General features: G+C 35.5%; 1 protein-coding gene across 7 annotated transcripts in view; it reads left to right on the top strand.

The window, feature by feature from the left end:
- The window catches only part of GFM2 (GTP dependent ribosome recycling factor mitochondrial 2), a 47,607-nt gene that overhangs the window by 962 nt on the left and 33,910 nt on the right, over positions 1–12,735 (top strand). For 3 of the 7 annotated variants that reach the window (XM_007175922.2, XM_007175919.2, XM_007175920.2), the window contains exons 2-7: positions 4,245–4,328; positions 5,525–5,609; positions 7,145–7,174; positions 7,661–7,718; positions 8,220–8,317; positions 12,313–12,438. In XM_007175922.2, coding sequence (XP_007175984.2) covers positions 4,269–4,328; positions 5,525–5,609; positions 7,145–7,174; positions 7,661–7,718; positions 8,220–8,317; positions 12,313–12,438 — 457 coding nt within the window. In that variant the 5' untranslated portion in view covers positions 4,245–4,268. Of the gene's footprint in view, positions 1–4,244; positions 4,329–5,524; positions 5,610–5,819; positions 5,935–7,144; positions 7,175–7,660; positions 7,719–8,219; positions 8,457–12,312; positions 12,439–12,735 lie in introns of those variants that run through there. The other 4 variants (XM_007175923.2, XM_007175921.2, XM_007175924.3 and 1 more) reach the window with 3 other exon arrangements.

Below are 12,735 nucleotides of genomic sequence, written 5' to 3'. Positions count from 1 at the left end.
GGAGATGCTATGTATTTTATTTATTTTGTTTATTGTTTGTATCCACTGATTAGGGTAGGGACAGGATGAGGGAAGGGATTGTTGGATTCTTTTTTGTTACTTTTAACCCCATTACTTAGAAGGCAGTGGTAGACACACAATAAATTCTTGTTGATAATTGAACTTCCTTCTCATGTGGATCCTGTGATGTGATAGATGAAAAGACAGGCTCAGATTTGGAATGATTTGTCAGAGATCACAGAGGACTTGGGACTCCAGCAAGTCCTCTGACTGTAAAGCCTAGTCTGGTGTTTTCCACCACAAGTAAAGGGCCCACTTGACATTTCTAGTATAATTAAAAGTTTATGGAGAGTTTTTAAAAGACTTTATTGATGTGTTATAATTATGACAGGCAGACAAATGCATATCGTAGATGAACGTTCTTAGTGGATTCTTCAAAACCTGAATACACCTGTATAAGCAGCACCCAAATCAAGAAATTACCTGCACCTGAGAAGCCCTCCTCGGTGCCTTTTTCTAGTAACTGTCATTCCCAAGGGTACACACTATCCTGACTAATAACAGAATGGATTAGGTTTGCCTGTTTTAAACTTGACATAATTGGAATCATATAGTATGAACTTTTTTGTGTTGGTTTCTTTTGCTTAACATTGTGAGATTTACCCTGTTTCCTGTCAGTTTATAGAAATTTTTAATAGGTTTGTTTAAATTGTGAACTCATGTTTTTTCATTTACAACCCTTAAAGCCATAATGCCCTTTTCCCTTCTGAATCAGAAATAGAAAACAAATGTTTTAGAGGTTAAGCAATAGTCACATTTTGATTTGTGTGAAATAGACGAGGCAAAGTTATCGCTATGTTGGTTATCATTTGTTATTTCAGCTGTGATTGTGGGATAAAAATGGCCTAAACTGATCAGTGTCAACAAAAGGGTCTCTTAAAAAATTTCTTCGTGTGTAACTGGCAGTAGCCAAGTTGGGTATCATCACTACTTTGGTACATCTACAAGTATATACTAGATACCCAGTCTTTGCATTTTGGCAGTCAGAAGCATAAAAATGTATTCCTTTGATCTGCATGAAACTTTGCCAGTATTTATTGGTACAGTTTAGAAGAATAAGCCAGGAGATGTGAGAGCTGCTTTATAAATTGCATGGTGTTAAAAAATGAAGCTTATTTGTGTTAAAGAGGAAGAACAGGTACAGTAGTAAGAGCCATGCAGAAAGTATGAATGAAATGTTTGTTATTGTGATATGCAGGATTGTTAAACCTAATATTTTTCTTGAGGATAGGGATCATGTGTTACTCATTTTCATGTTTCCGATAATCAACTCCTTGTGCTGCTCCAGTGAATGTTAGATGAACAGGGAATTGGAAGGGGCTTTTTCAGTCCAGTTGACCTAAATTTAAGAGTATCTTTAACTACTGAGCATTTTTTTTTTAGCAAGTAAAAGTTGATTTGCCAAGCTTTTTTCTTGAATGAAGTTAAAGGCTAGAACTAATTTCTAAAATTTAGATAAATAGCTTGTTTTAGAACTTGTGACATAAATTCTGTAGTGAAAATGAATGCTTAGATAGATAGCTTGAGATGATCTATTCAATATAAAGAGAAAAAGAGCAAAGATGACATTAGGGATTGACATTAATCAATAATGAACATATTGGCCTAATTCATATTTGATACTTTTTTAAGAAACAGTGAATATGACACAAATCTAAATTGAAGTTTCTAATTTAGGAAAAATTACTAAGTACAGTAACAAATACCATGTATGCAAACACAGACTATTTTAATTTGATGCTTTAGAATCTCTGTTCCTACATTACTTTATCCTCAGCAACATCATCTTCATTTGTGCTTTTATGCTAATGTATGTTGTGATTGTACTTTAGTGTCCCATGATTCCTGTTTTTGTGTATTAAGCCTTACAGGCCTGATAGTCCACTGATTTAAAAAAAAAAAAATAGTCCATGGATTCTTTTGTTTATTGGTCGTGTAACTTGTTGATAATGTAGAATGGGTATTTACCTGTTTTTTTCTCATTACTTGCCGTTTTTATACCATCAGGTGTCACAGTTTTTAGTGAGTACTTATGTTACCAAACCAGGCTTGGGTCCACTTGCCAGAGCGCAATAAAGCCAGTCTACTGACACCGGGTTGTGGTGAAGGAAACTGCAGCACAGTGTTTTAGAGGAATTTTGGCTAGAGCTCCTGGAATAGAGTAGGGAGTAGGAGAGTACAAGGCTGTGAAGGTAGTTAGGGACAGGATTTGTTGTATTAAGAACCTTTACAGGTTTTTAAGTAGGGAATTGACAAGATGAGGTTGTTTACTTGAAAGGTATGTGTCAAGAATGGATTCAAGCAGTGTTTCCCACTTAAGTGATCTGAGTACTACTTTTTTAAGACTGACAACTGAATTACCTGCACTATTAATTACTTAATATTCTTCCTTAAATTCACATTTTTATGTAAATAATTTCATCATAAGCAACACTACAAGATCACAGATTTTGTTGGCTATTGTTTCTAACATTAGTTTTTGTTTTTGTTTTTTTTTTTTTACTTATAACGTAAAATAATCATGGGCAGTCACTTTAGGAAACAGTGCTGGAATAAGTTTTTAAAATTTTTGGTCTATAGGAACCCTTCACACTCTTAAAAATGAGTCAGAATGAACAGTTTTGTTTGTATGGGTTGTAATTGATATTCAAATACTAGAAATGAAAACAAAACTTTAAAATGTTTTAAAATTCATTTAAAATAATAAACCATTAAATATTAATGTAATTAATATACTTTTATGAAAAATATCTATATTTTCAAAAACAAAAATGATTTTGTTTGAAGAGTGTTTTATATTGCTTTACAATTTTGCAAGTCTTTTTAATGCCTGGCTTAACAGAAAACAGTTTACATCTGCTTCTGTATTTATTATGTTACTGTATATATATTTGTAAAATGTTTGGTTGAAGTGTCTGAAGAAAATCTAGCAGCATACATATATGTGGTTGGGAAAAGGAGTATTTTAATAGTCTTTTCAGAAAATTGTGGACCGTCTTAGATGTTATACCAGATTTTGACAAGTGATGGTTTTTTAAAGGTTAGTTGCAATGTGGGATCAAACCATATTAGTGAGCTTTTTGTATCCTGTTATGGTAGAATCCATTGTTCTATTTTAGAATGGATCTAACATGCATGGTTTTGCAAACATTCTGAACTTTGGCATTGGAAATGAAGAAGGGGGAATGGATTCAAGATATATTTAGGAAATAAAATCAAAAGGACTTGGTGACTTCCTAAATAAGGGTAGTGAATGTTTCTGTCTTAAGATACAGAAAGGAGCAGATTTAGGAGGAATAATAATAAGTTTTGACATGCCTTCTTACATAACATGGTGCACAGTGGTTTAACCTTTTCTGTTTACCTGTTGCCCACCCCCTTCAGTCTCATATACTTCCATGCATTTCTCATAGCTTTGAGAGTGTACTTGATGCATTGTGAATATTTAGTAAACGTTTTTAAACTAAAGATGCTTAGTTTCCGTGATCATAGAAGAAGAGGATTTACTTCTGTATATTTTTTACATGGTAGAAATACATATTTACATATTTATGGTAGGAAAATCAATATACAAATAAACCCAAAAGTTATACTATCAGTGAGAAATTACCAAGTTAACATGTAGATGCTTACCTTTCTATACTTAATTCTGTTTTTCATTTTTACATAGAAGTGCTTTTTGGTTGGTATGATATATTTTTGTAATTTCAATGTATCTTTTTCTACAGTATCTTCATATCTTTCTTTTTTCTTTTTTTTTAAAAAGATTTTTTTGATGTGGACCATTTTTAAAGTCTTTATTGAATTTGTTAAGATGTTGCTTCTGTTTTTTGTTTTGGTTTTTTGGCCTCGAGGCATGTGGGATCTTAGCTCCCCAACCAGGGATCGAACCTGCACCTCCTGCATTGGAAGGTGAAGTCTTAACCACTGGACTGCCAGGGAAGTCCCTCTTCATATCTTTCTTGAAGAGTTAAAGGATGTTGAAAAAATAAGGGACCATATTTCTCATGTTTAGTGTGAGCTTTCATTTTCTGAATTATGCATTTTCTTTTTGATAGCTACAAATATTCCTACTTTTTAAAAGTAATACATTTTTACCTAATATATTACATTTGCCTTACTTACATATGTCTTACATGTAATACATAAATTTAGTCTTGTAATTTTGTATATTTCTTTTTCAGAGAATAACAGTTTAGAGGTCCAAGATGTCCAATCTGAGGATATTTGCAATGAATCATAAGAAAATATCCAGCTTGCACATTAACGTAAGTTTTTCTTGTAAAATTAAATGTACTTCAACAACTTCAGTTACTTAACTTCCCCAAAGGTCTAGTGTATTTCATATACTAGTATATCAGCAGTTTCTTAACAGGGGGTATGGGAGAACCTGTAATCAACAAGAAGTATGCCTTATCATTTTGAGACTATCTGTATTCCATTTTTGAGGTCATTAGCAGCCCAAGGAGTTGCAGTTTTTCTTCAGTGTTTTCATTTCTGATGCTTTCAGACTGTACACCCTGTGACAGGTGATGCTGTCTTACCCTGGCCATTATGAAGTAGAAATTTAAATAGTTTGAGTCTCTTCTCTACTCTTAATATATTTGCTTAGAATAATAGTGTTTTATTGCCAGAAACTTGGTAACTAATGTAGAAATAATACAGAAGGCACAGGTATGCATTCTGTGACATCATGAAAGGCAGATTGTGGCAGCCCAAAATCACTACATACACTAACTACAATTCCAAATATATTGACAGCCATTAAATGTGTATTTAGTGGTCCAGGGATAAATCGATGGAGAACATTCAACCTCTATGTGGGAACATTAGGAGAAAATACCTGGGGAGCTTTTAAAAATGCTGTAGTTCCTCCAACTTCCCTTCCTTCCTCATCCCCCGAATGTTTTTTTAAAAGCTCTCCAGGTGATTCTAATATGTAGCCGCTGTTATAAATCTAGGTGAAAACACCTAATGGTTTCAGAGTTCATGACCCCCACCAGCTCTTAATAGGCTTAAAGGAGAACCAAGGGGTATCCAGGGTTAGCAACCTTATTTAACCTTTCTGGCTCTCTGGAAACTTTAGGGTCATTCTCAAACTGCAGCTATCAGAATCACCTGGAGGGCTTGTTAAAACACATTGTTGGACGCTATCCCTAGAGTTTCTGATTCTCTTCCCTGGAATGGGTCCTGAGAATTTGTCTTTCAAATTCCTGATCCCTGTGATGCTAATGCTGCATGTCTAGGAGAGCCATCATCTAAGGTCAGCTCAAAAGAGCAAGCAGTATTAATTTTATCCTTATTTTTTATTGTAGTGTAATTTTGTGTTGTCACTTTTTAAAAGAATTGGAGTTAGTAAATTGAGACTACTATATGGAGATTCAAAGCATAATTATGATGTTAAAACTACAGTAGTAAGTTATGCTAAAATAAAATTAACGTTGTTTGTTTTTCTCCTCACTAGAATATGTGTTCCTCTAAAATAAGAGCAAGTCTAAAAAGATTAAGGCTACATGTGCTTCTTGGAAGAAATTACAGTTCCCTACCAGGTACAAATGTTAGATTCTTCTCATTTTACTTAAACTGCTTGCTTGCTTTCTCCCTTTTCTCTCTGTGTCTCTCTCTCTCTCTGTCTCTGTCTCTCTCTCTCTCTTTCTCTCTGTCTCTCATTTGCAAGCATCTCCCTTATTAGGGGTCTCCAACCATTTTGAAAACAGTGGCTCCCTTTTACTTCTTGGCTGTCTCCTTGAGATTATTAGGAGTTGGCGTATTCTGATAGGTGCTAGGAGGTAGTGCCAGTACACTTTCGTTCCTCACCTGCTGTCCATCCTCATGAGCTGAGCAAAGGGAAGGGTCGGCTCAAAGGTTTAGCAGGTGAGTCTACTTGTAGAGTGCTCTTGCTGTAAAATGTTGATTTTCCTAGTTCATTTCTGGTTTTTATTCAAAAGTATTTTCTGTTAATAGAGGGTTAACAGGATAATTTATTTTGAGGGTTCTTAAGACTAGTTTGGTGTAATATTTATCTGGGATAGATTAGGTTAGGTAATATGGCTATTAAAAGCCTGAAGGCTGAGGAACTGGCTGCAGTTGCCCCTTGAACAGCACAGATTTGAACTTCAATATAAGTTTGACCATGTAAGAGTCCACTTATATGCAGAATGTTTTCACTAAATGGGTACTGCAGTACTACATGATCCACGGTTCGTTGGATGCCCATGCGGAACTGAGGATACACAGGAACGATTTATGCACAGGACAGGCTGTGAAGTTATACTCGGATTTTTGACTGCACAGGGGTTGGCAGTCCTCATCTTCAAGTTGTTCAAAGGTCAATTGTACTGTAATTCTGAATGTCCTTCTTGTGTGTGAAGTAAGCAAGCATGTGGCAGACTTAGTGAAACTACAGTTGACCCTTGAACAATGAGGGGGTTACAGGTGCTGACCCCTAAAACAGTTGAAAATCACATATAACTTTGCAGTTAGTCCACCACATCTGCAGTTCCATGTGCACAGATTCAGCCAGCTGCAAATTGTGTACTGTAGCATGCATGTATTGAAAAAGATCCTTGGATAAGTGGGCCCACACACTTCAAACCTGTGTTGTTCAAGGGTCACCTGTAGCTTCATTCTGTAGCTGTTCTCATTACCATCTTTGTCATGTGAGAATAATGGAGTAAAAATACCAGTTGGCTGTGTGACTTGTAAAGGCATGTGAATTTAATGTTCTGCATTATTGGTCTATATCTGGGTTTCTATATTTTGCCTGTACAAATTTATCTATAGCAGTATGGATTATCTTTCAGTCTTCAAACTGCCATCAGGTTTTCAAAATGTAATAGAAGTCATCATAATTTATTACAGAAATTTAGGAGAACTGGTTTAAATAGCAGGAAGGTATAGATTAAATTTATAAATGTAACTGCATTGTTTCTTTAGTATTAATAGAATAAATGGTAAGCATGGAGTAAGTCATTATGGACTTTTTTTTTTCCAGAAATACTGTTAGTTTTTACAAGTTGGCCTTTTACAAGTATTAGATTATTATAGCTTCTATTCAGTGATACCTCCCAGGCTGTCTTTACAGGTATCGTGTCCTTGGAATTGCTGAGGGAAGGTAGGTTTCAAGTTGTACAAAAACTCATTATCAGCTGATATGAGTATCAACTCTTTGCTCTTCAAACCTTGACAATGTAGGTTTACAGGACTGTGCTTTTTGGTTCAAGATCTACTAGTGCCTGAAGATTATTGTTATGAACATTAATTCTACTTTTGCAATTCTATTTATTATAGAATTCTATTATAGAATTGTAGCAGGTGGCAGAGATTGGGGTAAATCTATATTTTTCTAAGGATATAATCTAGAAATTGATGTTTAAAAGCTTTATCTTGTTTTATTGTCATCCACAGGTTTTTTTAGAGATTGCTAGAAAATAAATTTTAGGTAAATGAGTGTTATATTTAGCTTGAATTTTACTTTAATTGGATTTTCTTTAATAGTAATTTTACTATTTGCTTAAAATTCTTTTAATTTCTTTCATTTATAAATTAAAGGAAATTTTCTTTAAATTTAACAGTTCAATTTTAACACTCTTTCCATTAGGTTTAATAGGAAATGATATCAAGTCCCTTCATTCCATCATCAATCCTCCTATTGCTAAGTAAGTACTGTCATTGATATTTTCTTTTCCATAGGCTGCCATGAAAAGTTACAGGTTTTTCACACAGGCTTAATTCAGCATTTAGTGAATGCTCTAATTTCTGTAACTTCCTGCCCTAGCTAATTAACTATAAATAGATGTTGGTATATATCTTAAAAGCTATTTTCTTGTCTCAATTCAATGCTAAAAATTTTTAATGTAGCAACAGCACACTTTTCATAGAAATAAATATAAGATAGTCACAAAATTGTAGTTAGCTCTTTTGTTACTTAGCTGTTTTGTCAGAGTAATGTGATAGTGATATGTTTTCCATTTTTCTAGTTTTTACACCATTATATAAATTGTTGAAATACCAACCAGCTTTGAAATTTGTGCAACATAGATATTTTGGTTTTACAATTTTAGTAATGTCCACCTTATAATACACATCTTTTTTAAAATTTTTCCCCTTTTTTTTGTTTTTTTTTTTAATTTTTTTTTTATTTTTCCCCTTTTAAACAGAATCCGTAATATTGGAATTATGGCTCATATTGATGCAGGAAAAACTACGACCACAGAAAGAATATTGTATTATTCTGGATACACAAGATCACTGGGAGGTTAGAATGGATTCCTCCTCTCACCCTGCCCCCCCATTAGAAAAAACATCAATGGAAAATATTTTGATTAAGAAGTCAACCTAGAGATCTTGCATATGGCATGGAGGCACTGCTGTCTAAACCACAACATAAAGTTAAGGTAGTTACAGTACTCACCAAAGGGTCTTTTTAGGTTCAATTAAACAATCAGACTCACAAGACTATCTTGGGCTATAGTTGGCACTGGTCTATTCAGAAGACTGTGAGACAGGAAACATAGCTTACCAGCAGACCAGCAATAGGTGTTTCTTTCTACAGAAGTTCTTATAGCAGTCCACATAGCTATGTGGGAACTGTCTTCTTTGGCCACCCAAAAGTGATAGCTTAGTTGCAAGGTAACAAGATTCACAGGAGCCACCCTAGCTTAGAAGACTCATGCCCCGTAGGAATGAGCATCTCTTGTTACAGCTCCATGGGTCATCTTCCTGGTTTCCCACCAGGGGCATGCCATACCCAACTCAGGGACGCCTAAAGCTATGTATCTTCATCAGGTATTTATAATTCATTATTAATTCTTCCCAGGTCAGATGTAGTTTACCAATCAGAAATTATTTTTTCCATAAGTGTGTTGCCTAGCAATGCAGTTGGCATACTGGTTTTCTGGGCTCTAGGAGAGGAGAGCCAGAAGGTTAACCAGAGGTCAAATTCTCATGCAGAACAAGAAAGGATTTCGTTAATCCTTAACCCCCAGTAATAGTATAATTTACCTAAGTTTTGAATTTACTTTTTTATTATAGTATGTCAAAAAGTGTGGTTCTGGGCTTCCCTGGTGGCGCAGTGGTTGAGAATCTGCCTGCCAATGCAGGGGACACGGGTTCGAGCCCTGGTCTGGGAAGATCCCACATGCCGCGGAGCAACTGGGCCCGTGAGCCACAACTACTGAGCCTGCGCGTCTGGAGCCTGTGCTCCACAACAAGAGAGGCCGCTATAGTGAGAGGCCCGTGCACCACGATGAAGAGTGGCCCCCGCTTGCCCCAACTAGAGAAAGCCCTCACACAGAAACGAAGACCCAACACAGCCAAAAATAAAAAATTAATTAATTAATTATTTTTTTTTAAAGTGGTTCTTTTTTTTTTTTAATTTTATTTATTTTATTATTTATTTGGTTGTGCTGGGTCTTAGTTGTGGTAGGCGGGCTCCTCAGTTGCAGCTCACCAGCTCCTTAGTTGCGGCCGGTGGGCTCCTTAGTTGTTGCATGCGAACTCTTAGTTGCAGCATGCATGTGGGATCAAGTTCCTTGACCAGGGTTTGAACCCGGGCCCCCTGCATTGAGAGCATGGAGTCTTAACCACTGTGCCACCAGGGAAGTCCCAAAACTGTGATTCTTGACCAGGCATGCACATTTAATGCCCATGTATCTTTTAAAGATTTTGTTTTGTTTTGTTTTTAAATAACAATGCCCTAAATCCACTCTGAAAATTAAGATTCAGCATGTCTGGGTATGGCCTGGATGTCTGTATTTTTGCATCACGTATTTTGAAACTTGTGTTTGACTCATACACATTTATGATTGTTATATTTCTCTGATGAATCAACCCTTTTATCATTATGAAGTGCCTTTATCTCTGGTGAAACAGTTTGTTTTGAAATGTGACATGGAGGTCATCTGGTCAGTAATACCAGAAGTAGAAGTTAATGTCTTTTTCAAAAGCTCCGCAGTGATTTTGAAATGTGCTCTATTGAGACCCATTTCTCTAGACCCTTGGAATTGGCTGAGACTTAATGGCTATAGAGGAGAAAACCACTCACGATTAGAATCTTCATGATGATAGGTTCCTAAATGTATAAGCACATGAATTTCTCATAGAATTTATTGCTGTGTAAATGGGGAAATAACAGACAGCAAAACACTGAACATTGTTAGGCTTCCTCTTTTGTATCACGAATCTGATTAGAATCCTTCCCGCATATCCCCTGAGTGTATCCTTGAGTCGAGGGTCTAGATGAGGTGGACACAGGCAATTTTCAAGTAAACAGGTTTTTTTAAATTGTGGTAAAAAAAACATAACATAAAATTTACCGTCTTAACCGTTTCTAAGTGTACAGTTCAATAGTGTTGAGTATATTCACATTGTTTGCAACTATTCTACAGAACTTTTTCATCTTGCAAAGCCCAAACTATATGTCCATCGAACAACAACTCCCCATTGCCCCCTCTGCTCAGCCCCTGGAAACCACCCTTATACTTTCTTTTTCTATGAATCTGACTACTCTATGACTACTCTAGGAATATATATATATATTAGGTACGTATATATACACACATGTACACACACACACACACACACACACACACACACACACACACACACACACACACACACACACACACACACACACACTAGATATGTTTTGAGGTTCTTTTCTGGTTCAGGCCAGAGGCCTAGAAACTATCCCAGTTGTGGCAGAATTTGTTGATCCAAGGTTGATTTTATTAGTCATATGTTTAATCATAAAGAAATAATAGGAGGACTTCCCTGGTGGCACAGTGGTTGGGAATCTGCCTGCCAATGCAGAGAACACGGGTTCGAGCCCTGGTCCGGGAAGATCCCACATGCCGCCAAGCCACTAAGCCCATGTGCCACAGCTACTGAGCCTGTGCTCTAGGGCCCGCAAGCCACAACTACTGAGCCCGCGTGCCTAGAGCCCATTCTCCACAACAAAGAGAAGCCACTGCAATGAGAAGCCCGTGCACCACAACGAAGAGTAGCCCCCGCTCACCGCAACTAGAGAACGCCCGCGCGCAGCTACGAAGACCCAACGCAGCCAATAAATAAATAAATAATTTATATTTAAAAATAATAATAGGAAATAAAGATCTTTATCTTTGTGCAAATTTTTATTTTTTAGTGTCTTAGAAACTTACTGCCTTATTTAGAACCTCTGGTTAGTTATTTGGTCTTTGTCTTCTAAATGATACTTGTTTTCTCGGTTAGTTATATTGTGAATAACTGGCAATACTGTTACAATTCTTTAACATTGATATTTAGAGTTGCTAACAGATACATTTTTCTTGCTATTTTCCCCTCTGTTGGTGCATTTGTGTGTGTGTATATTTATACACACGTATACACACACAAAAATGATATGGAGTAACTAGCATTTTAGAGGTTTAATGCTGACATAAGCAGTGGTAGTATAAGGCCATGATAACTTGAATTTTGATTGGTAAAGATCAGCTCTTTGTCATTTCTTTTACTGAATAAGAGTAAGAGTAAAATGCATAATTCAAGAATTTTACTGCAGAGTAATTTGAGTGACCTTTTTGGTAGTCAGGATAAATTTTATCCATGACTTTATACTATAGAAGACTTTATTTATATTTGTATAAATAAATCCTAAAAGGAAAATTTAGTAATAAGAAAGGTTTGTAAAAGATGATTTAACTTTGGAGGAATTTTTTCTCTACCTTATTGCATGTAGCTACCATTTACTGAGCTAGGTACTTTATATATATAGTTTCATTTCATTCTTACAACAATCCAGCAAGGTTGGCTTTATTAGCCGTATTTTAAAAACTAGGTTAAGTAACTTGCTCAAGATTGTAGAGAAGTGATAAAGTTGGGATTTAAATTTGGTCTGTCTGTGCTCTTTTATGGCATTACTCTGCCTCCTGTCAAGGGATCAGGTGTGAGGAACGTCAGATAAGGATGAGATAATGAAAGTTAAACTAGGAAAAAAATGGAAGAAGTATATGGTTCAGTAAAATTAAAATATTAAAAGAGTTTAATCTTAGTTATTACAGAAAAATTATTTTTATGGAAGAATTACTCATCAGCTGAAAAATCTTTTTCTAGAATGATGATTTATTTAGAGAATGATTAAGGGCTCTAAATATTAAACCAAATATTTTGTAAACAGTTTTTCTTAGAGCAAATTAAACTATGTCAGGTAGATACCAAAGACCTATAAAATATACTTTTAAGCCTAACTGTGTCATTTTTTTTCCTGGTTAGATGTTGATGACGGAGACACAGTGACAGATTTCATGGCTCAAGAGCGAGAACGAGGCATAACTATTCAATCAGCTGCTGTTACATTCGATTGGAAGGGGTATAGAATCAATCTAATTGATACACCAGGTATAGTGCTGTTTCAGCAATGCAGAGGTGCTGCATTACTTTGAGGCTTTTCTGTTTGTGTATGTGTTTTTTTTTTAATTGTGGTAAAAAATATATATATCATAAAATTTACTGTCTTAACCATTTTTAAGTGTACAGTTTGGTAGTGTTAAGTATGTTCATATTTTTTTTTTTTTTTTTTTTTTTTTTAAAATTTATTTATTTATTTATTTATTTTTGGCTGTGTTGGGTCTTCGTTTCTGTGCGAGGGCTTTCTCTAGTTGTGGCAACCGGGGGTCACTCTTCATCGCGGTGCGC

This window comes from Balaenoptera acutorostrata, chromosome 2, assembly GCF_949987535.1.
Source record: "Balaenoptera acutorostrata chromosome 2, mBalAcu1.1, whole genome shotgun sequence".
In the NCBI taxonomy this organism is placed as follows: domain Eukaryota; kingdom Metazoa; phylum Chordata; class Mammalia; order Artiodactyla; family Balaenopteridae; genus Balaenoptera; species Balaenoptera acutorostrata.
The sequence above is the reverse complement of the archived record's forward strand: the minus strand, read 5'-3'. Positions and strand labels throughout refer to the sequence as shown.